General features: G+C 34.8%; 1 protein-coding gene across 1 annotated transcript; it reads left to right on the top strand.

The window, feature by feature from the left end:
• The first annotated feature begins 629 nt into the window (after positions 1-629).
• LOC117120675 (amyloid protein-binding protein 2-like) lies at positions 630-21719 on the top strand. The gene is made up of 12 exons (XM_033265702.1): positions 630-825; positions 3092-3180; positions 6468-6619; positions 10271-10394; positions 11072-11240; positions 12702-12859; positions 15309-15414; positions 16153-16277; positions 16697-16782; positions 17385-17575; positions 19181-19346; positions 20493-21719. Exons 1-12 carry the CDS (start codon positions 676-678, stop codon positions 20729-20731), a joined length of 1755 nt encoding a protein of 584 aa, XP_033121593.1. The 5' UTR covers positions 630-675; the 3' UTR covers positions 20732-21719.
• Positions 21720-22574: the final 855 nt, after the last annotated feature.

The following is a 22574-nucleotide window of genomic DNA, read 5'->3' on the forward strand; positions in this document are numbered from 1 at the left end:
ATGTTGTCGCGCAACAGTTGACCTTTCTAATTTCCGGTGGAGGTCATGTGTAGGAGGATATCTTAGTAACAGGAACAGTTGTATAAGGATATCACGATCACTGTAATGTATCTATTACAGAGTAAATACCAAGGTGTACTGTAGTGTATACAATGAATAGGCAATTTATACATGACAGTAAAATATCAACACCCCCACTTACTCTCATGATGTTTAACCATTAAATCATTAATCATTTTCCAAACAAAATTTTCTAAAAAAATAGGCAGAGACACACGCTCCCGCTTGAATTATGTTAGCCTACAATTATTTTTTTACTTCATCATGTGGGTATATGTTATAATTGTTATTTTCTGATATTTAATCTAAATTATATTAACTCAAATGTTGTTTATAAACTGACCAATCGGCCATATTTGTTTTGGTCACGTGGATAACTTAACGCTGATTAACGCACTCTAGCAAGGGACTCTAGTTTACGTTAATTTTCGTTGTCAACGAAGTCTATTACGACCAGTCGAATGAAAATATACTCAACTGAGAATCGTAGTCAACGAAATGAACCAGTCGAATAAGCCTATTACAGGCATACGTTGGTGGCGTTGTCTATTCTTTTGTTCGTCCGAAGTTTGCCGTGTTTTGCCGACGTAGAGCGATCAAAACAAATAGGTGAAAATGGCCCAGCCTTGTGCTGCTAGTGTCTTAGAATGGGTCCCAGAAACTCTTTACAATTCGGCAATTACGGCTGTAGTAGTCAGTTATTCAAAACATAGGAAAGAATTAAGATGTCTGACAGAAAATATACAATTTGATGTTTATTATAAGGTAAGCATAATGCAGCAAAATTATGTTTGAATTGCAGAGGCGTAACCAGCCTCCGCACAGGTCATCTTCCACTGCTGCACTGCAGCGCTTCAGCCTGGGCTAACCTTCTAGCCTGTCAAGTTCATTATGTCCGGCCAAAATATTACATCTGTTTCAATATTTTTGTATATTTCGGCTTCATTTACATTCAAATAATATGCATTTTACGAAATAGTACTTCAAATATTGTATTTAAACACGTTATAGACTATGATTTTGTACTGAATTAAGGATCTGTGCTCTGCATGCAGGAAGCCATCTAACTAAACGAGGAATGAATACTGATGATAGAAGTAGTAGGTAGAGCTAGGAGTTAATTAAAGCTAGCCTTGGTCTGCCTTCTACAATAGCCCCTCCTATCTAGCCACTTAAATTGTAAAGCCTGTCTGTGTGCTGCTGCTTCCACATGCAATAATCGTAACTTCTTATAGTCAAAATCACATCACATCATCATAACAAAACACTACAAAAGATGTCAGAATGCAAAGTACAAATATTGCATTAATATTATCTCATTCATACAGTATCATTTACTTCATAAAGCAAGAGAAAATACATAGGGGGCAGCTGACTTGAAAAAGTTATAGTGATTTGTTTGCTTAAGCTGCCTGCCAACCTTGTTGGTCTAATAAATAAACTGAAACTAAACTGAAATACAGTACATTATTATAGGCTTATCCTAAGCCAACTGTATGAGATACTTTTTAACAAGCATGAAGTTTTAATTACATAACTGGTAAATATTAATGCACGTAAAATTAACGTTATGTAATATTATGTTGCATAACTATACATTCCACACTCTAAAATATGTTATTTGTGTGGGGTAACTAGTTCAAATTTGTGCAGTAAATCGGTGTGCGGAAATTGGCCCTTATTTTTAAAATGCAAAGTGAATTTCTAGACCTAAATTAAGTCACTGATCAACATAAATGCACTATTTTTTAAAATCTTTTGAGTAGTGCCATGTTAATAAATTTTTAATTGAGTGAAGTTACAATGCACCCTCTGATTCTGAGACCCTCTCTCTAATTCAAGACAACTTTTCAAATAACCATAAGCCCCTTTCAGACAGAAACAACTCTTCACGCGTTCCAACAAAAATGTTTCGCACTTTGACCTCTGATTTGTTATGCTTCAGTGCGTAAGACAGCAATGAACCGCTACGGTATTAATGCGGTATTTTGACTAGGTCCTGAGGAGGTCTAACCTAAGCCGGTGTTTAGGCGTATTTACCCTTTTACATAGTATGCCGGCGTTTGCGAAAAACGGTATTAATACTGTATTGCAGCTGTGTGTGAAAGGGGCCAAGCTAACCCTCTATGTGGAGACTGAACTGAGAGACCACCCCAAATTTTCAGGTCCCAAACGTGGTCTTGAATTGAAGGACAAACTTTAATCTGATCCCAATAAGCCATTTCGTAGTTTTAACTGAGCATGCCCATATCAACGTCAATCGACAGAAACAAACATACACCAGACACACACTACACAGGTTTATGTCGACTGACCTTGTTACGGGCATGCAGAGTTCAGACTAACCAAATGGCATATTCCATACTACATTCTATTTTCTACCCATTTCTTTTCTAAAACACTGTTTTATACTAATTTTTTTTCATAATTTTCTCTACAATATTCTACAGCTACTCTTTTCAACTAAATTTGACTACTATCTGGATCTTCTGGTCTCCGACATGTTTTTCCTTGTAAAATATAATGTTAAATCATCCTTTAGTCTCATTAATCCCAAAAATGTCTTGCTCCTTAAAGTTTAATGATATTAAAGGATGTGAGATGAGATTGAACTTCCTGTGACCCCTCAGGGAGTTGATAATGTATTCTCTGTATAACAGTTGCAATGCTGTAATGAATACTTTAGGTCATTAGTACATTGCAGATATTTTTTCACCTGCATGGCTCATGGATAATGATGTTCATTGTATAAATAAAATATTCAACATAGTAAGGCATACAGGTTTAATCCCTGGTCCATAAATTTTTTACTGTAATTTGTAACTTCCGGGTACATAATATGAATGAAGTTTTCCCTTAAATTTTGGAATGTTGGATAGGGGGTGTAAAAATGATTGTGTCACTTTGAACTTTGACATTTTATGGCATATGCAAAACAGTTCACTACCTTTATTTTGAATTGAGCAATAATGTATCTTACTGTATTTCTGAAAAAAAATATTTATGTAATTTTTAATTTGTTATATTTCAGCTGTACACCCAGGGTCGACTATGTCAGCTAGGAATGGAATTTTGTGAATTAGATATCTTTGCAAAGGTTCTGACTGTGAGTGATAAAAGGTAAGTGAAGTGGCATGCTTTCAGTCAAAAGCCTTCTTTGTTGTTAGGTGTAGAGGTAAGTGAAAAGTAGTACCCAGAAGCCATCATAGTTTCAATCTTTTCTATAAGTTGTGGTGTTGCTTTGGAAATCAAAAATGCTGGTGTGCGATCCTTTTTGAGTCTACCAATAACATTGTCTTTTTGGAACCATGTACATTGCATTTTTAACCTATAGCAAAGCACAGTAATACTCCTAATAACCTACAGTATTCAGACTGTACTGTGCTCTGTTGCAGTCAGTTGCGATGTAATCGGTAGTAATCCAAAACTGATTACTCTTATTCGTAATCAAGGAGCGCATTCAGATTAAATCAAACACAAAAAACTTTATATTAGAACGTGCAGTCAAACGGTACAACCTGTAGGCCTCCGGTGGCTAGACCTGTATTGACTGACCTCAGCCAATCAGTGCTTGTGGAATTTGTTGCGATCGGATTCTGTGGTTATTGGGAGACTGTAGCACCCAATCGCATTGTGTACAATAGAGGGATTTGGTGATCACATGACCTAACTTGAGTGTTAGTAAATATAAACAATTGACTGGGACAACGGTGTTTTACAGTACGTGGAGATTGCTACTGCGGCTATCCCTTGTTTATTGCTATAAAGATCATTATAATTTCCAGTAAACTATACCAAATTGATTTTAAATTAAACTTGAGAATTTTGCGTTAGTGGTTTGCTAATGTTGTAAAGGATACTTGCAGCAAACATTGAGATTTTTCGACAAATGTTAGGCCTACGCCCCTGCACATTTACGGTATGGTTAGTTATGCATGGTGGTCTTCGACCCGCAAATCATCCTGCGATGTTAAGGCTAGCCAAGGTTTATGAAGAATCACTTAAATTTCAAAGCATACAATCCTTGGAGAACAATAGGATAAGTAAAGACACACTATTTTGAATAATCGTATTGCCTTTCCTAGCCATTTATTTCTCACCTTAACAGTGGTCAGTTTTTTCGTAACCAGAACATTATCTTTTCCAATACTATCGCACTGTAATGTTTTTCATGTATGCCCAAGTTAAGTCACGTGATTGGCTGTAAACAAACATCGCCGAATTCCTCTATTACGATATTGATTATTAATTAATTACTATTGGTGAGCTTTTACACACAACTGGAATTGCGATTAGGTGTCTGAATAGGAATAAATATTTCTGGTCTTGAAATAACGGGAAGGACGTTTTCCAATGGCAGCTTAAGTTTGCAAACTTGCATTGTAATCACAGCTTTCGCAGTCCGGTTGAGAACAGTACATATAAATTTGGTACTCGGGGGTGGGTGTAAAATTAAGTGATACAACCGAAGTAAAAGGGCCACGCCTAAGCTTTGACATTTAATTTTCTCGAAAAACATTCATGCACTGATTTTATACAGGTTAATATTCAGTTTTTAGTTACTTTTCACTGACGATTGGTATCGGGCTGTAATTCGTCTATATAAGTGGTTGCCTTCAATGATAAAAAAAGTATATTATTATATTTTCAAGTTCTAAGAAACACAAGGAAAAGAACAACATATAAATTACACTAGGAATATTTACAGTTCCGATGAACGATATTAGTCAAGCCTGGACTAGTGTTCCCTAGAAATGTTTAGAGGCTAGACAACATAGAAGTAATTTGAGAGAATTATTGATCTGTGAATAGAGAAATGTTCACTTTTTCTGTAACCATCATGACATCATCATGTACTATTTGATCATTGGTGATTGCAGGATTGACATTTGACCCGAATGTATTAAAATGTTATTCTATATTTTGTGGTTACAGTAACAAGCCTAATGAATGTGCAAGTCATGAAATACATTATTCAAAATATGAAAACAGAAAAGGGGAAATTTTAGGTACAGTTCCACGAACAATAAACAGATACTATTCTCCTGAAGACGATTGAAGCAACTCAATCGAAACTTTGAGATATTCTCAACCAACAACAACATTTCTTTTCAGAATTCTCTGTGTGGCGTACAGTACCACAAGCATTAATATATAAACAATAAACAAACAATATATCTTTTAAAAAGATTTTAACTGACCAAATATAGATGAAGATTAGTTGTTAACCAGCGACAATGATAAACATCTGAATTGTTTAAAGAGTGTGTTTTTTATCAACATCATTATAATAATCAAAATATTTATTCAACATTAAATTATGTTTGGTTTAAACAAAATTTATTTATAACACTAATATTTATTTTGTTGTAGGTTTGTATACCATGCTCTAAATGAGATTATATTTCACTTAAGCCCTGTAAGACTATCAAATTTTACATTGACAAAAAACTGTTATATGCCCATATATAGTCATGATGTGATGTCATCATTAGGGCTTGTCACATGTTTTTGTCAAATACTGTACATTACTGGTGGGCAAAGTGCGACCCAACAGTGATGTTTTTGCGGCCAGTAAAGATGAATTAAAAACCCTATGTGTGTGGCCCACCAAGAAACATTGACTAGAAAACACCTTGTTTTTTACGGCCCGACACCGATCATATATAAAAAATAACATTAAAACTGAAAATAAAGTGGTGTAAAAGCAGTGATTGGTGGTTTTTGGAAGCACACTGGAAACATGAAAGTTTGGGTGTGGCCCTCGGTTTTAAATCAAAAATTCACTTTGGTCCTCTGGCCGAATTTTATGCCCACCCCTGCTGTACATTTATAGTCTGGATAGGGCTTTAGTTAAGATCGGCTCAAACATTGACAACAGGCCCTCAGGAATTAATTTAACTTTTGTGCAATGATCCATTTATATAAATTAGTTGTTATTGTTTTGTTGATGCTACTATATTGTAGTTTATTTATTATTATTTTTATTCTATTATTACTATTAATATTATTTATGTTATTAATTGGTATTATCATTTAATTATTTTTATTCATTGGTTGGTATTGTTATTTATTATTATTATTATTATTATTATTATTAAATTATTAATTTTATTATTATTAATATTATTATTATTTATTATTGTTGTTTATCTTTGATATATATACTGTATATATACTGTCTCTTATACACATCTAGATGTGTATAAGAGACAGGTATTGACTGACCTCAGCCAATCAGTGCTTGTGGAATTTGTTATTATTAATATTTATTTTTCATATTATTAATATATATTATTCATATTATTTATTATTCATATTATTATTGTTGTTATTATTTCTATAATTATTATCATTATTTATTGTGTAATGTAAAGTTCCTGTCGAATGTATGCCTTGCATTTCAGGCATTTACTGCACCACTGTTTCCAGGCGCTGATGGACCATGGCGTTAAAGTAGCAACAGTCCTTGCCGAGTCATTCAAGTCTCACTGTGCTCAGATCCTCTGCTCCCAGCGAACACAACTAGACAAAGCAATCCAGCTTGGTTTCTCTTTAGGTACGTTCTTATGAAACATTAAATTATTTGTTTCCTATGTCTTCATCAACTCTATACAGTACTTGTACTATAAATGTTTATTTTCATATATTAAGCTGGAATCACACACTTTGCCTGTCCACAATCAGCTTCCGCAATATAATTGCAACCGCAAAACAATACGTCCAGTGGATCATAGTGCTTATTTGACTTTTTCATTTCGTTGAGTATTATTTTCATTTGACTGGTTCGTAAAGTATACTTTGTTGACAACGAAAATTAACGTAAACCAGAGTGCGTTAATCAGCGTTAAGTTATCCACGTGACCAAAATAAACATGGCCAGTTGGTCAGTTTAGCAACAAAATTTGCGTTAATATAATTTAGATTAAATTTCAGAAAATAAAAATTATAATATTTACCCACATGAAGTCAAAAAATAATTGTAGGCTAACAGAATTTAAAAACTGGATGGAAACCTTTTTACTACCACAAGCCAAAGAAACCTTGATTACGCAGCGTGTATTGCGGTAACTATGCAGCCATTTTGTTTTGTCAAGTATTTACCAGTTTTCTATTCGACTGGTTGTCTTCGTTAAGTAGGATTTTACCACTGCGCAGGTGGGCGCGGTTTAACAAAGAATGAGCAGTCGAATACGGCCATAGTTTACAATGATCTGCTCAGTCTGTCACTGGTAAGCAGCAGACGACGACATCTCATAATTGCTCACTTGAGTGGAGTTGAATAGCTTGGTGGTTAAGGTGCTCGATTTCCAATCCTGGGTCTTGGGTTCAAATCCTGTCAGATTCCAGGTTTGTTCTCAAAAGAAAACAACTCCTGTCCATAAACCTCATTATGAGACCATTTAGAGCATCATGTGTTTATGTTTGTCACCTATCAAATAGGACAGTGATTGAGTCGCTATTTGTAATCCATGGCCATGTGCCTGACGAAATAAAATTTTTAAAAATTAAATAAATGAAATTAGAGAGATAGATTTGTAGGCTGGCTATTTTTTGACGACAGACCTTTACCAATCACAAATTTACTAATTTTGTTATTGCCAAAACTATAGCAATCTTTAAAATTTGTTACATCATACAGTAGGGCATCTTCTTATGTTCCAAGTGTATGTTGTAATTTTTACATGTTTTACATTAGAAATGAAAAAATAAATAGTTGTCATTGACCAACAATATTATTATATTCTTTTTAAAAATAAATGGAACAAATTTTGAAATCTACATCATGAAAAAGGGATTAATATTATAATCACATTTGATTATTGATGTAACCAGCAGTGTTTATTATATTTTGAGGAATCCCTAATTAGATGTAGTTAATGGATATGAGATTTTGAAGAGGAGGATAATGACACTTAATATCTACATTCTATCTATCAGTCTGTCTTCTATACATACGTACAGTACTTGTTTGGAAATTTATCTGTCAGTCAGATGGCTGAGTTGACAGGGGTGCCGCAATATACAGTCATAATATTAGTGCTTGTTCGAATGGCACACTAGCCAATGGTTCTGGAGGTAGAACAAGTCTTCTCGGCTAAGGACTATAAACTGTAGTTCCAGTGTAAACAATTGGCTCGTGCACTATAAAGAATCCAGTACATCTTTCGAGATGAGTAGGGGGTTACCCCGGTGTACTGGTCCATACAACCCCTGTTGTGGACAGATTAGAGTAGCTAGTAGCGAGTAACCGGGTAGTTCAGACACAAGAGACACTTAGTAGAGAAGAGAGTACTGTATGAGCGCTTTGAGATTTTGGTGTAAAGAGCTATATAAATCCAACTATTATTAATATTATTATGAAACACCAGGATTATTTCTCACAACTAAAAACTCCTATTTGTAGCCCGATAAAAGACTTGAACCTAGCTTATGCATCGTTGTTTCATCCTAAGTGGCAAGTGTAGTTTGCAGTTGAATATGAAAGAAATATTTGTGAAACAAACAAAAAAAAAAGAATAACAGATTTTGCTTTTAATATGTCTGTCTAGTGATATCTAATTTTATGTCTGTATGAACTGTCTGTGTGAAAATTTTATTACACTGTACCAATGTTTCTATCTACTGTATCTGAAGTATTATCTACAGCTGGCACATTCACAAGACTTAGTTTCTCTGGAGATAAACGTTAAATAGAACTAGAAAAATGCTAGGATGAAAGTGCCTTATCTCTAGAGAGTGTAAGCACCAACACAATAGGTTATATCAGGTTTATGTGACCTTGCCAATAATGTATGTGTGTACATTCGAAGATTTTCATGCATTCATATTATTTAGCTAACAGTCGGTTACTAACACTGAACAGACAGACAGAATGACAGATCGATGGATAGATGGATGGATGGATTTTTAATGGATTCTAGTAGATAGATAAATTGAGGATCAGTTGGTTAAACAAGTCAATTGATTGAGACAGAAGATCGACTGATCAATATGCACATAACAGAGAGACATACAGTAACGCCATACATTATTTGTGCGAGTGTTAATTAAAGTGGATTTAAAATGCTTTCCATAATGATGTTGAGAAAACCTTTTGACCTTCTTGATCATAATTCCCATAGCAATTAATAAACAAATATAATTGATTTCATAACATGATCTGTTTTCATCTGTAACAACATAATTGGTTGTTATGATTATTGGCAATTAGTAAACAAGATATAAACAACTACTGTACTTCATTAGGTAGCTTTGTGTCAGTATTGAAATATAATCTTTATTGACAACTCAGCGTGCTTGTTGTACTCAAAACAAAGCGACATTCCGAAGCATTATACCTTCACAGACCATTGTGATTTTGGTAAAACCAGGGGTCCTAATTAAAAGAAGCCACTTTAATTAACACACTTTAACTTTGTCAACACACCCTTTTTTATTTTTTGTGGTGATATGCATCAGCACTGACTTCCGGGAGACAATTGTTAATACTGTAGTAAACATGCAGATATTATGAATTTACGGCAGATGGGTTATTTTCCGCGAGGTTTTTGCTTGCTCGTGGGACTAGAAAGCCATAAAGATTTTCTAGAGACTCCTGTGACTTGCGGAAAAACATTGGTTTGGGCTCCTTGCAAACACATTTAATTCTTTATATATGTGTTAAAATTGTCTAAGCTGTTTGTCCTGTTGTTGGCTATGATGCTGTGAGTACCTTTATAGATTCACTGTTGGTATCAGATACAGTAAGCAAGTCTACATCTAAAGCACATTTTTAATATCAATTTATTATAGATAATGTACTTTATAACACCTACCAGCAATATATTGCAGTTTGGTTATGACCCAACAAAATTGCTGTAATATGTGGTAGCAATATTAATAACTTGGACTCAAATTCAACCCTGGCCATCAGGCGCAAGCTTGGTGGTCTAGAGGTATAATGCCAGGCTAGTGATCTGGAGATTGTGGGTTCGAGTCCCACCCGAGAACAACTTGCGATTTTTTCGCAGTTGTTTTCAAATGTACTGAGTATTCGGTACATTTCCACGTCAGGTAGGGCAAAAATTACACCTATACATGTTTCTCCTGACGCAAATCCAGTTATTGTCTATTCCATCACGACAATAACAATTACTATCAATATTAATAACCTCGTTCCCGTCATTAGGAAATTATCTTGTAATGATTGATTGATTGTGATTGACAGGTGGGTTCTTGACAGAGGCCGGTTGGTACCCCCAGGCTGAGAAGGCCACAGAGGCATGTCTGACGTTGTGCTCGCAAACAGAAGAGATAAAATATTTACGTAAAGCTCTGGAGTGTTGCATCAGGTAATGGCCGGCTCTACATCAGATAAACACCTTATGCCTGTTAATTAAATTGTTTATTTATCTGTGTATATATTGTTTGATGATAGATTGATTGACTTTTAATTGTGTTTTAATTATTCAACAATTATGGATAACAAAGTTAAACACGATATGGCTCTCAAAATGTCAAATCGAGCTGTACAAACATTATTATAAATTAATACATCAAAGCAATCAAATACATTTTGTGAATGGAAAATATGATTGAAATACTCTTTCTCCAAGCTTAATTAATTTTATTGATATAATTTTCTGAAACCCATCTACACTTATAAATTATTATTCTTGCCAGACCCTCCTGTTTTGGTCTACATTATATTGTAATCTTCTCATTTAATTTTTAAAATCATTTTCTTTATAATCCTTATCATCACATTAACAGACTTATCTTACATTTTCTCCATGATATGATAATTCCACATTCTTCTGGATAACCTTCACTTAACATATTTTCAGTATTCTAGATAAACTCTTTATCTTTTCTAACCTCACTATATAATTCTTTGGAAGTTAATCTCAAATTAGTTTCCTTCGATCCTGTTCTGTTTCTTATAAGGAATCATCATTACCTATCACCATAGCACTCATCAAAATTCATTTATAATTATGTCCAGTTATCAATATGTTGTTGTTTGCAGGCTTGTATACGTTCGCAATGCTAACTGTAAATATCAATCATCAGAGGAAACGTATAGACGGGCTTTGCGAACGGCCGACAAGCTGATGGCACGCAATTCAGTGGTGAACTTAGCAGCGGTTCATGGTGAAATGTGTGCACTACTTTATGCTAGGAGTCAATATGATGAGGTATGTACTTTTCATTCTATATATGCTTTAAAGCGCTGTCCTTACTATCAAATTTTATGTGACAATGCCCATATTTGGGTGTAATTGGACATCATCATGTCCATATATGGGCACATCACTATAAATTTGATAGTCTGGACAGAGCATTAGGATACTAATTATACTGTAGAAATATTTTTGGATTTTAACTGGTATTGCAAGTACTATTATTGTTATATTATTATTATTATTAAATAAATGAATAATATTTACAAATACTGTACAACATTGTTTGAGGTGTCCTGAGGTGTTGGTTGATTGAAAGCTACTGACACGATGATGAGAAAGGTAGTCGCAATCATCCAACAGCAAGGGAAGTAGAATTCACTGCTTTTACTGGAATAAAACCATGTGTTTGTTTTTCTATACCTCATAATGTTAAACAGCAAACCATCCATCTGCATAGCCATTTTGAACTGTGAGGGTAAAATTACACAGTTTGCATATGGTTCATGTAGGCAGGGGTGCTGTAGTTGATTTTGGATAGTACTTTTTTCTCAGCGTGCATATAAATTTGACACGCACAGGAAAGTGGAAGAAACTACCGCAACACTTATTGGCTGGAATTGACCAATGATATGTTGTTATTGTTACCTAATTAGTATGATGTAGTACACAAATAATAAATGTTGATGACTGTTCTGAGGTAGAATATTTCATGAGGCGAAAGAGTTGAAGTTGAATAGAACATTTAATCTTTCACTTAAGAAATATTCTACCCCATTTTACGAATGAGAAACATTCATTATTTGTTTTATACAACACCTAGCTGTATTTCTCCGGATCGCCTGCATGCTCTTCTTCGAATACAAGAATCCATCTCTCTTTTAAAAGGCCAGCATAAAACATAAAACCGGCCTAGGCCTAGGAATCGATCAAGTTCACGATAGGTTAATAATTGTGACTCAAATCCTCACCGCGGAAGCAGGCGAAATACTCCTTATGGTCAACTGCATATTTTATTGCCTTTTTTGTTGATTCGGCATCACTTTCATTCAGTAATTCCTCCAAACCTTCTTTGCTCAAAAGTACAAATGGCCCAATACCAAATGGACCTGCCATTTTATCGGCGGAGTGAGGGCTACTACGGGCTGCTCGCATTGCATTTAAGATTGTTGTCGTCTTAGAGACGAAAAAGTACTGTTCGAAGATCGTTGACTAGTACTCAAATAACCATGGAATATTTATTTTAAATCGATCTCATCTGACCTGTTTTAAACCAATCAAATTAATAGAATATATATAGGTGTGCATAATAAAACCTAATACTGTCAGATGAAATTTATTGGTTTCCTACCATACAGTAGACTTGAATGTTATCTTTTTTTCTTGTAGATGATCAAATTTTATGCAGATGAGTAATGTACTCTCAATTGTATCACTAATTACACCTTACTAATTACTACTATTTTCTATTTATAGGCCCATAAACATTGTCTAGAGGCCTTGAAAAGTCTGCACTCTGGCATGCCAGTCAAGAGCTCCATAGATATATTACGACAGTCATCCAAAGCCTGTGTAGCTAAAAGACGTTTTAAGAAAGCTGAAATCCTAATAACTCATGCTGTTCAACTAGCAAGGTATTGTGGCAATCGGCATAATGTATGGCACTCTCTCTGGCCGTTAGTTGTTCAGGCTGGCGAGATTCCATGATAGTAGTTTAACTAGCCATCTCTTATTATTGAACAGGTCACACACTACACAGATGGTCCAGATTTCCCCACACGATTCCATTTAGAACACGGGAGAGGGGGTGGGGGTGGAAATGGGGCCATATGACATACTGTAGCAAATTAAAATTTTAAAAATTTATCAGAGAATTGCTTTTTATTATCACTATACCTGAGATTTTACAGGTGTATTGTTTTTAGGCTTTAGCCCTGGTATTTAGTGAATTTAGGATAGGTGAAATCAAAAAGAAAATACTGATTGTCTGCCAAACTATAAAGGCCTAGTTCAGACTAGGTGGATAAACCTGGCTCAACTCAACGGGTTTATCCACCTGCCAGTCTGAACTAAGTGGCTTATCTCAAGCTGGGCTGTGTTCCTATAGTAACTAGGCCTGGCGTGCCACCAGGTTTAACTTTTCTAAGCCATGCTTTAATCGTTGCGGGGGTCTTGCATTGACTTCGGGTAACAAAATGAACAATCAGCATTCAATTACATACGCTGTGAGCTAGCGTACGTTTCACGAGCAGTGTTTTGAAACACGTTCACTGGTTACGGTTCATTATTATGCAAATTCTCGCGCCTGGCTAATCCCGCTAGTCTGAACGCCCGGCAAAGTTAAGCCGAGCTTAACGTTGAGCTGGGCTTAACTCAAGTCTGAATGTAGCCTAAGTTGAACAAAGTTTGTATGGCTGATAACAAAAAATACTGTGTTTTTGTCACAATTATTCCTGTAACTTCATGTTTGGTTTGAAAATACTCCTACAGGATTATTATTACCAGGGAATTGTTTGGACGACATCCAAACAAGTCCCAAACAAGTAACAATATTTGGTTAGGCGTAAGAAACAAGGTCAATATAATAAAAATGTATTTACTTTTACCCTGATAAGGAAAAAAGCCCAATTCTGGAAAGGATACTTCGCACACAGTTACACTTGCACAAAGAAAGAAGGACATGACGAGTACTATTACCAGTCACCAACAACATTAAACGCCCAGCAACCCTGAAAAAACATTTTTTGCATGAAAATATGCTTTATTTTTAAAATTTCAAACCTGTGTAAGCCTGCTTATTATTAGGCATTTGCAACTATTTTGAATGTGGCACTTTACCACTTATCATGCTTAGTACTTAGTGTTTTGCAAAAATTGAAATTAAGTGGTGGTGCCAGTTGCAGAGGCATATTCCCGTCTCAAAGGAGAACTCAACTCATTCGTTAGGGAAAAAAGTCAATGTAAATATTACAGAATATGAGGATGTAAGATCGATTACGGGCCTTTAAGCTTTTAAAATTACTAAATTGTTAAAGCTTCCGGCAGCTTAGCCCCTGGACCTTTGTCAGAGGTTCTGGGACATCACTCCTTCCCTGCTGTTAGGTAGATATTGGCGCCTACAATTTTTTTGGATGATTTCACACAAGTAAGAAATAAAAGATCAGTAAGTAAGAAATAGTGAAATGAAGTGTTCAAATTCTTTGTTTGGCAAATATTATATGGTGCAAAAATTGTAATGAATTTAGTGTCCTAATATTGTGCTGTAGTAAAAATAGGATAGAATATGAAATTGCCAAAAAAAACTTCAAACGTCTGTGCGGCCAACAGGAGCCTTCAGCCACAGCATCTCAGAATTTTACCCATAAATTATAGATACTTGAAACTTTGGCCTGTGACATCAAATCTAAAAATAATTTTTCCCTATAAATAAATTAATTAAGAAACCATGACAATTTATAATTATGGCCCCTCTGGATGGCTGGAAATGGTACTCACAGACTTGCATTTGAATATAATTTTCTTTTTTTCTCCAATATTGAAAAATTTAGATTACCCTGACTGACTGAGACCCCTATTGAATCCACTGATGTTTTTGTCATATAAAATTTGATAGTCGACAGGGCTTTACTATCAAATAATTAAAAGCGTACTTAATACTTAATAACACACACTGTCCAACTAGTAGCAATGTAAGTTATGTTATTAACGAGCTGTCCAACTATCAAGGTGGCATCTCAGATTGGCTATGAGCTATGTACATGCCATGGATGCTTCATCCATCTCCTTTTTACCATATTTAACCAAAGAGATCTGTCAGAGTTTATTCGTATGACATGTCAATGTAAGTAAATATGAATATCATCATCATAATCATCATCGTCATTATCATCATCATTATTTATGATATTGACAGTTCATATACATAATTTTTGTTATTAATATACAGTATTTACTGAAACAATTTCATGTGGTGGAGTTTGAACTTATGTTTTTTTGTTTTTAAAAAAATTATATTTTTTTGTATGCTTTATAAAATTTATATTGGACATAAATTATATTATACATTTCTATTTTTGTTTCTAGGGAATATTTTGGAGTGCGTCACCCAAAATATTCTGATGCTTTGTTAGATTACGGCTTTTATCTTCTCAATGTAGACTCTATATGTCAATCTGTTACTGTCTACCAGGTAAGAGTATTATTTTATCGTTCCCTTTAAAGCTCTGTGATATGCCCATATATACATATGCGACATTATGATGTCATATGACACCCAAATATGGGTAAATCACATAAAAACTTATTTGTGTTGACAGATGTTTAGATATATGTTGAACATAAATTTTGATATTTTGTTTTCTCCTATATACTGTGTTCAGTAGAAATCCTCTGTTCTCCAATAGAGCTTAGTTATGTTTTATAAACTCTTTATGAGGCTTAGGGAATGGAGTTGTAGTTGGTAGAAAAATTCCACTGTAATTAAACCCCCGCCTTTTGGTATTGGAAGCAGTGGCGGCTCTAGGATATAATTTATGGGGGGAGGGGGCCTAAGGTGTCCGACTGGGGGCTAAGTATTTATGGGTGTAACTATGGCGCGCAGCGTTTCTGAGGACTGCCGGGTATGGGTGCGTGGGTATGGGAGGGGGTATCCCCTCCTCCCAAAACGAGATTTAAAAAAAAAATTGGGACTTCTAGATGGCCGGAAATGGCTGGGATGGGAAAACTAGGCCTATATATATTTTTTTTTTGGTCCGACTGCCTGACAAGCTTTGGCCAATGGGGGGGCTTGACCAGACCGATGGGGGGGCTTAAGCCCCCTGCCCCACTGGTGCCGCCACTGATTGTAAGCCACACATCTTAACCACTAGTTTAACTGTTCTGTTTGATTGCTTATGATATTTAATAAATATGTTGTTTGTGATTACAGCAAGCACTTGATATAAGGTTGTCGGTATTTGGAGGTAGGAACATCCATGTGGCAGTTGCTCATGAGGATTTAGCCTATGCATCTTATGTTCACCAGTACAGCTCAGGGAAATTTGATGATGCCAAGTAAGTACTTACTAAATATATAATATTTGTCTTATAACCTGTGTCAAGAGTAGTGCTGAGGCACAGAGACCAATTTAGGTCCGGTCTAAATAGTAGGAAGCTTTTGACACGATGACACGACGCTAGCACGGAATCATTCATGCGTGACTGTCCTACCTGGCGCCCTTTGTTCTCTGCATACGTAGGTTTGGCCAAATTGCATTCCAGAATCTACTCGACGAGGTGACCTTAACGTTCTCGCATGCGCAGATGATTTTTAGTGACGTCATTACCCTACTATAAGGGTCTTGAACTGGAGGGTAAACTTATTGTTTCTGATTTAATGTAATTTGTTCTTCTGCTACTGTTTTGATATTATTTTTATTGAATATATTTGTGTAAATATATATTTTTAATAATTGATGTACTTCCCTTCTCAGAATGCATGCAGAACGGGCAATAGAGATTATAACACATATACTACCAGAAGATCACTTATTACTAGCATCATCTAAAAGGGTCAAAGGTTAGTATAGCCAAATCATACAAATGTAGTTTGTTTATTTCCTTAAAATGAAACAAAATAAATGCAATGTAATACCTGCTTGACAGTTCATCTTTGTTGGTTATAAATAATTTATATTTATAGTACAGTAAGTTTACTATAAATTTTTTAATTAATATTTTAACCTTCACTATTTTGAGCCAAGTTGTATCATACTTTCTGGGACCTTTGTGACTTTAACTTTGCTTGAGAGTTAAAATACTGGCTGGTTTATCTGAATGTGAATAGCCTCTTTTTGTTATTTATATTTACCTGATGTCACAATTATGCGTTTACCCACTATATTCCTCTTCACCATCTTTGTTCTTCCTCTAAAAATCTCTTGTAAAGGCAAAACAATATGCTATTGGTGCTATATATATAATCTTTTCCTTAAAAGTTCCAGAGTTTAATGACAGTGTTTCAGTGGCAGTGCTGATCTTGGGCACAGTATCAGGGAACTTGGATCCCCCTTGGGGACCTTGCACTCTCATCATGCAATCTCTGTGCTGTCACTGCAATGTTCATAAACCTCAGTTGATTATGAACTCAGATTTTGGTTTTCAATTTTTGTGATATTTTAGCACTTATATTAGAAGAGATTGCCATTGATTCCCACGACAAAGTTCGGGAGGCTAAACTTTTACAAGAGGCCCAAGATCTTCATCTATCCTCACTTAGTCTAGCTAAGAAAGCTTTTGGAGAATTCAATGTTCAAACCGCCAAACACTATGGCAATTTAGGAAGATTATACCAATCCATGCATAGGTACAAGGTGAGAATTAAGCTTTATGTTTATATTCTTGTGTAAACTTTGAATACTCCACAAGGAGCAGTTGGAGTTACAAATATATGTATTTAACTAGTGACCAACAATCTCATCAAATATCTCATCATCCTTACCATCATCATTAGGCGTGATTGCCAAATTATTCCAGACGACAATTCGGCGTTCAGATGCGTTTTCTATTGTTCTACCAAAACGCGTCTGAAAACACCGTTTGAATAGCACATCGTTTGGACGCCGATATTCCGTTTTGGCCTTTGCTCCTCCCATTTGACTATGGCTGATTGGATGTACTGTAAACGTGTCCAGACAACTCTAAAATGAATCATAATACGACTGACTGTGCGGCCCTGTACCCAAGTACCGCCTGTGTGTGCAAGAACTGACAGGAGTACGTAAACTCAGGGAAGTCCCTGGTCGATGCTACAAAAATAGTTGGTTGGGTACTGGGACGTCGTTGAGTAGACCTATAACCGTGCATAGGTGAGACTATCATAATATTCAGTGATTTTACAAATCGATGAAAAAATATAACATTAAAAAATCCAAGTTTTTAGTTAATTCCGATGTAGTCGCAGCGGGAGTCGCACCATCCTGAGCAGCTGTGGTAACATCTAGCACAGCAATTAATTGTTCTCCTTGCCGTTGAAAGGGATCACGTGCTAAGGCCCATGCCTCCAAAAACGTCCATGATCAAAGTGGATGAAATTTTACATTATACTAAGCTAATTTATATTTACATTTTATAAAATAATGTTTATTTATTGAATTGATGTGAATTTCATGCGAAACACGTTTTTTTTTATGCTGAATTTCGACTTGTGTATTCCATAAAAACATGTAATGCTAAACCATTGCCTACCCAGTATAATTATCAAATACAGCATCATCAACTATCTCACGATCATCTTGATCATCACCAACCAGGTCATCATCCATCTTATCATCTTTAACAATCTTATCAACATTCTCATTAACATTACCATCATCAACCTTCACATCATCAACAGTCTTATCATCCAATAAATTATTATCTACCATCTCACCATCATTTTCTACACCATTATCATCAACATCTTTATTATAATCACCATCCTTATCATCAAAAATATCACCATAACAACAACCTTATCAACAAATGCTCATCATCATCTCGACACCTTTTTCATCGTAAATTTCAATCTATATCATCGTAATCATTATCATTGTCATAATTATTGTTTCCAACAGCCATTGTATATTTTAGCAGTGCATCTCTCATAAGTACAAATACAAAAATTGTTTAGCCATCAAAAGAAATGCATAAAATATAAATACAATACATTTAAACAAGTGACGAAAAGGAACCTTCAAGAAACGCTATTGAACTTGTTAAAATAATATATAAAATTCTGAAAAGTTAAAATTATACAAAGAAAACACTTAATCTAACTTAAATGATCCTAAGAATTTTAATTGAAAATACAAAATTGCATAAAAAAAAACTATGGAAAAGACAAACTTAATTAAAAAGATTTATGACAGGAAAACTAACAAAGCTAAGAGAAAGCTACACATACATAAATATATTTTGCCCATCTTTTTAAAATGTAGGAAGCAGAATTAATGCACATCAAAGCTATAGAGATAAAGGAACGCTTATTAGGTGAAGAAGATTACGAGGTTGCACTGTCTGTTGGCCATCTGGCATCATTGTACAATTACGACATGATGAGATACACAGAAGCAGAGTCCCTATACCTCAGGTCTATACAAATCGGTAGGTATATCTTCAGTAGTAACTTATATTGATGATTTCAAAGTATACTAAAAATATAAAATGATAATTTTTCCCGTTTGTGATACCGTATTTCAAAATTTCAAATTCTAGCTGGGCCCTCTGGGGACCAACAACAGCCATTTTGCAACACTAGTTCTAACATGCAATGTGTAATGATGCATCGTCCTTTATCTTGCCTAACTTTAATGTGATGGTAATTTGTACAGCCATCTATCAGAGTCCAAAATAAAATTAGACTCTAGCCTTTGATCCAAGTTTTCAGTGCGAAAAAATACATGGACATTACCTGTGAGCCTAAGGCTCAGCCTACTCTATGTACGAAGATACCACAACCTTCAACATTTGTATTGCTTATTTAATGGTACTGGTTGTGAAATATGCATCAACAAGTCAATGAAATTAAAATAGTAACCAACCCAAGATACCAAAAAATAACTATATTAATAATAAAAATAATCAGGTTGTACAGCATTTCCATTTCCAAAACAGTATGTTTAGAACAAAACTATATATCAAAGCATACACAAAACAGCAAAGGACAATCCAATATTGATAAGTTAAAATAAAAATAATTAAGTCGCATTTGCCTTTAAGTAAAGATAGTTTAATTTTGCACATGTACTGTATGCTCAATCAGTTACATTCCAAGGAAGATTGAGTTACGCTGTTAACATTGGACTTTTCTGTTCGGTAAAAACATCCCAATTATTTTTCTGGTTCAACAGTTACGGATTCAAAGGTTGGGGGGGGGGGGGTGCGCCAACTGGCCTGGGCCTCCCCCTCTCCCCCCCCCCAAAAAAAAAGTGTTCAAGATTTTATTTTAAATGGAGATATAGGAAAATTATATTCATATTTTAAGTCTAGAGGTGGCTTAATCACAAATTTTCTTTACCTCAGCCCAACTATGGTGTGGCTGAGGTGGTATAGATCTTCCATTATGAAAGTAGACTTATATCACCAGGCACACTCTATTTTTAATTCCTGGATCTGCCACTGCTCTATGTTCACACAGTTAAGCTTGCAGTATCTTGGGTTGTTTGACTAAGTAGAATGTGTTACAGGTTGTTTGCTTTAGCATTCAGCACATTTTTATATAAACATTATCTTTATTTTTTTATTACACAGGTAAAAAACTGTTTGGTCCTGGTTACAGCGGTTTGGAATATGACTATCGTGGTCTAATAAGATTGTATAGTAACTTGAACCTATATGATAAAGTTTACGAATTTCAAGAAATTCTTACAAATTGGATGACATTACGTGAAATTAATCGCAACCCAGATGATATACTTGAATACATAACCAACTCTCGAGCGGATGAGAGCATCGAGGAAGTATTGAAAAAGTTCTTCAAACTAGAATGATTAATATGGCAAGAAAACAAGTAGGCAGAGTCATCACCATAACAACAATTAATTGACAGTTACCAGCATTATTTTCTTTAGAATTATTGAGAATGAAGATCTTGCACATGATATTGCCAGTTATTGTTTGAAAAAAAGAAAGAAATTGTGTTAAATTTCTAAAAGGAACAATGAAATGGGAATATTTCTGGCAGAAAATTTCTGATATTTCCCCTTTTCAAAACCAAAGCCAATCTTCAGAAAGGTGTTCTCATTTTTTGGTTGGAGATTGTTTTGATTTTTTGATGCAAAAGCAGGAGTATGTTAAGAGTTATGTAAAAGCACCAGATGCAATATTGAAATGTTATAATATAAGCTATTTTGCAAGAAAATAATTGTAGAAGCAAACAGATTAGTTTACATTGTGCATGGCTACAGTGCAAAGACATTCTGTTTAGTTATTTTTGTTACCTCTATGTGAAGTATTGTTGATTTAAGCCTAGTATCCGTAGTGCTTTTGTGAAGCCTTAAAATATTGGTGAATATATATGTTACTCTGAAATTCAGTATAAATCAAGAAATGGCAGTTGATGTTATTCTTATGTTAATATTTGTTTAAGTATTGTCGCAAGAATCCGTATAATTTAAAATGCTAATTGTTATTTAATGTTTTATTTAAGGTTTTGCATATCTAATAATATCTTCAACTAAGCTAATTTTAGTAACTCAATTTTAGTCATCAAGGGATCCGAGTACAATTGTGGTTAAAAAAAGTAGAGAGAGTAGAAAAGAATAGATATCATGTTCCTTAATTTTGTCTATCAATATAAATTTACCCTTTGTCTTTAGAACCTTAACATTGAACAATCTCTACCACTTTGTGCCTAGTTAAATATATGAACAATGATGACATAAGCAGCTTATGTTGTAGACTAATCATGAATTCCGATGGCTTTGGACAATGCAGTAATGCTACGCTATTTCCTTTTTAGATTATATTTTTTTAACAGGGGTGATTGCTATAAGACAGTCTTATACATCTAAATATTTAACCAAATTCAGACTGCATTGTACAATGCTGTCCGACACGATTTGTTGTTGGGTCTGTTAAACATTAGGTCTGCGTTGGTGACAGTCACGTTGTTGAATATTATACATGTTTAATATTCTCACGGCAACCTAAAGGCAATAAATCGCGTTGAACTGCGTCATATAATGCTGTCTGAGTTGCCCTTTAACTCGTAGAACCCTTGTCTCACTCATTGCAAAAATGAATAATACAATTTCTATGCCAGTTCTCTGTGTCAAAGAGTTGTATTATTTAAATATGTGGTAAATGTATTTGAAGGGGTTTTACTTATTCAAAAGGAAATTTTAATTTCCTTCATCCTCATCACTTTCGTCCAAGAATAGAGTTGATTGATATCTCTTAGACCTCCTCTGAACAGACTTTAATGTGGTCTGTGTGTTATCAATATAACTTTATACTTGGACGACATAGCCAGTTAACTGATGGCAATGGCCTGTAATTATAGACCAGTATCTATGTCATTATACCCCAGTGGTGGTCCCGGGGGGTGGGGTGATTTCCTTGATTAAAACACAAGTGGGGGTTGGTCGGGTGTTGCTCAAAATCTCTCGGAAGTCATCCAGGTTCCCCTGGAAACAATAACAATTTAGGGGTTTCAAAGGCTTATTTACTTATAAATCTCCCTACCGAAATTTGTTTTTTTTCTCTCCAACAGGGGCCCAGTTCTCCCTTACTGGCGACAGTTTAATGTTAAGACCGAGACTGGTTATAGTATCTGCCTCAAGTTTATTTTAAAAAGATTAACAAATTATATTTGTTTTTTATTTGTTTTTA

This window comes from Anneissia japonica, unplaced genomic scaffold (genome assembly GCF_011630105.1).
Source record: "Anneissia japonica isolate Jap-2015-1 unplaced genomic scaffold, ASM1163010v1 scaffold288009_len375886_cov190, whole genome shotgun sequence".
Lineage (NCBI taxonomy): Eukaryota > Metazoa > Echinodermata > Crinoidea > Comatulida > Comatulidae > Anneissia > Anneissia japonica.